The 3,726-nt window shown below is 31.6% G+C and overlaps 1 protein-coding gene across 1 annotated transcript; it reads right to left on the bottom strand.

The window, feature by feature from the left end:
• Positions 1–286: 286 nt before the first annotated feature.
• On the bottom strand, positions 287–1,590 carry LOC100819216 (abscisic acid receptor PYL1). The gene has a single exon (XM_003517046.5). It carries the CDS (start codon positions 1,344–1,346, stop codon positions 681–683), a length of 666 nt encoding a protein of 221 aa, XP_003517094.1. The 5' UTR covers positions 1,347–1,590; the 3' UTR covers positions 287–680.
• Between the last annotated feature and the right edge of the window lie 2,136 nt (positions 1,591–3,726).

Consider the following 3,726-nt stretch of genomic DNA (forward strand, 5'->3'; position numbering starts at 1 on the left):
ACATGAGCCATCTTTTACCTAATTAACAACATGACGTGTAACTAACTAATAACATGAAACAACATATCAAAATATTTTTAAAAACATGCAATGCTATAGTTAAAAACATTTGATGATGGAAATAGTTATCATGTAGTAGTAACTAAATTAGTGTGGATAGTTATTTCTACAACCTTCCTAATTAACAAGATTTAACAGTAAACTTATTTGATTCTTTCAGTTTATAGCACAAGCATCTGCGATCTACAGAAGGAAACATCTTTAAGTAAGCTTGCACTCATGGGAGAAAAAGGAAAAAAGATTTATACATGGAATAAAATCGAGCAAAAAAAGCAAATGATATTCACAGAACAGAACGGTTAAAAAGACACCATCCACAAGCATCACAAAGTCAACATTTCCTGTACACGTGCATTGACCGAAATGCCCTCACCCATTGTAATAGCAACAGAAAATAATAAAAAACAGAACAAAAAAACGACAGTCTCACCCGAAAAAAATAAAATAAAACGAAAACAAAATGAATTTGAGGAAAAAAAGAAAATAAAGAGAAAAGAGAGAAAAACTTGTTTTGCTTTTCTCCTTTTATGAATTGACGAGGGAGCGATTAGTTTCAAATTCCAATTCTTTCTTTTTTTTCTTTAATATATATTTTGTTTTATTGAGGCGTATTTGCTTCTTCACCGCGAGTGTGACTTACCGTCACCGTCGCGGTTGGTTCCTTCGGTGACGGAGGCGAGCTTCTGGAGGTTGAGCTTGACGACGGTGTCGGCGAAGAGACGCGTGTCCTCTTCGGTGTTGCCGTCGGGGACGTCGACGACGTAGGATTCGAGGACGACGGTGTAGATCTTGCCGTCGTCGGCGTCGTCCTCGAAGGAATGGACGGTAGTGACGGAGCGGTAGTTGCGGAGGCGGTGTTCGCCGCCGATGATGCTAAAGCCGGTGACGCAGCGGATGTCGTCGAGGAGGTCGAGGCGTTCGGTGCTGGTGGCGGCGGGGAGGCCGGAGATGACATTGACGTCCCGAGTGACGCCGACGGCCATGTGAAAGGGCTCTTTGACGGCGCAGCTCTTGATGAAGTGCTTGTAGGTTTGGGGCTTGTCGAAGCGGCGGACGACGGACCAGACGGCGTCGGGCGGCGCTTGGACGCGCTGGGCGAGGAGTGAGGAGCATTGCCCGGAGCCGACGAGGTAGGAGTGGTGCTCGGCGACGGAGGGGATGAGGGAGGCGAACTCGAGCGGGGTGAGGCCGGAGGGAGGGTTGATGTGGTGGTTCGTCGGGTGGCGGTGGTGGTTCTCGTCGGAGTCTGGCTCCGATGTGGAGGCGGAGCTCTCGGCTTTCTCCATCGCGGGGAGAGAGAAAGCGAGAGAGAGAGACAGAGAGTGTGGGGGACGCTATTGGCGCTTGCGGGACGAGATTTTGAGGAACGGACGGGGGTATTCTCGGGAATTCCTCTCTAAACCTTTGTTTTCTTTCTGTGCCACTTGCTAAATAATTCACTGTTTAAAGTTCAGATTATACTTACAAGAAAATATGTAACAAAAAAAATTGCAAGAAAATATGGAGCTTAAGTTTAACTCTTCCTTTGGGAGAGAGGTTTAAATAGAATAAAAATTGCAAGAACAGAGAGAATAAAAATAAGGCTTAAATAGAATTTCGGTTTTTTTTATTTAATTTTTAATTTTGACTTTTTTATTTTAAAATTAAAATATTTGATTTTTCTATTTTAAAAAAATTATAATTTGGTTGTTCTTATTTTAAAATATAAATATTTGGTCCCTATGTATTTAGAAAATCTGTAATTTTGGTTTTCGTATTTTAGAAAATTCATAATTTTGTTTACATTTTATTTCTTTTTTTACTTTTTAATTAATTAAATCATTTTTTGATGATATGTTAAATGAATATAATAGGTTTAGGGTTTAATTGGACAAAAATAAAATGAAAAGTTAAAACGTAAATAAAATTGAGAATTTGATCAAAATTATAATTTTTAAAAAATATGAGATCTAAATGTCTCTATTTCAAAATGAAAGAATTAAAATAATTAATTTTTTTTAAAGAATCAAATGTCTTAATTTTAAAATAAAAGGACTAAAATTACAAATCGAATAAAATAGGAAGACTATAATTACATTTAAGTCTACTAATAAAAAATATTTTAAAATTAAAATAGAGTATAATAGATGTGAAACTCATGTAATTCAAATTTAAGGTTTCTCCTTTCTTCTTTCAACCATCAAATTAAACTTAAAACTTTTTCCTATGTTTCAATTTTAAATTATGAATTATCCTTAAAATAATTATGGTAAAAGTTAATAAATTATGCTTAAATGATAGTGTAATATTCTTTTATACTGTTAATTGTTAATACATAATCTATTTTTTTTCTAAGTTTAATTATAAAAAATTAAATAAAAATACAAAATTAAGGTTGATACAGTTCCGTTTAAATTCTGTTTCACACACAAAAAAAAGTTACATTTAAATTCTATTTTGACTTGGAAACTTTGATGTTAGATAATATATAAGTACTTTTATCAGTATTTTTTAATTATGAGGTTCATGTCAATTTTGGTAAAATTTCAAAATTTAACTTATCTATATCAATAACATCCGATCCTCCCGATATCTCCTTTTATATATATATATATATATATATTGTTGGAATTAAATTAATTTCTTAGATGAAAATCATTTATTAATTTCGAATCAATTATGTTAATCATTAAAAAATTCATAATGATCAATAATTTTTCATAATTATGTAATTTAACTTTCTAGATCAACATGTATATTTTTTTGAGAAAATCCTTTAACTTCCTCTCTATAATGAGATGTTAGAAAAAAATCTAAATGAAGAGACTATAACTTGTTTGATACACAATCCTAAGATTATTTTTTGAATATTTTTATCCTAACCCATCATAAAGATAAAGATAGAATTATTCTTCAACCTCGATACCTTGAAGGTCAAATGATCTAAATCTTATTAAATGATTTTTAGTTGGGCTTAACCTTAAATGACAGTCCACAATTTATAATTATTTACATATAAGATCAACATTGGATTAAGGATCCAACATATACATCACTCATTTTAATTGAATCTATATATAAAAAGCTTTTATTTAATTAGGTATAATTGTTTAAATGTTATCATTATCGTGTGATATGTTGTTAACATTATTTGTTAGGAATTATAGCGTGTAGTGTTTCAAATTTACATAAATATATATTTAAATTAATTCTTACAAAAATTACCTTAAAGTATGTAATATAGTGTTGAGAAATTGATTTCTTTTTTGTATTCTTTAGGGAGAAATTGATTATTATTTTTATCATTGTAAACTAAACGAACTAATTTGTATTGATTGTCCTTTATATTATTTCTCTTAATTTCGGTTTTGTGGCTAATGTGGTGTTATACACTTTTACTGTTTAAGCCAATTTGCATAATCTGAAATATTTGCACATATGCGCCTATTATAAGTTTAGTAAAAGACTAGTTGCATCGATAAAGAATCATAATATAATAATATTTCTTATGGTTTGATATTGAAAAACATGACAAGAGTCCCAGAGAGAGAGACAGTCGAGGGAGAATGAGAAACAGAATCAGAGATCTAGTTACTAGGCGATAGAATATATATATATATATATATATATATATATATATATATATATATATATATATATATATATATATATATATATATATATATA

This window comes from Glycine max, chromosome 1 (assembly GCF_000004515.6).
Source record: "Glycine max cultivar Williams 82 chromosome 1, Glycine_max_v4.0, whole genome shotgun sequence".
Classification (NCBI taxonomy): domain Eukaryota; kingdom Viridiplantae; phylum Streptophyta; class Magnoliopsida; order Fabales; family Fabaceae; genus Glycine; species Glycine max.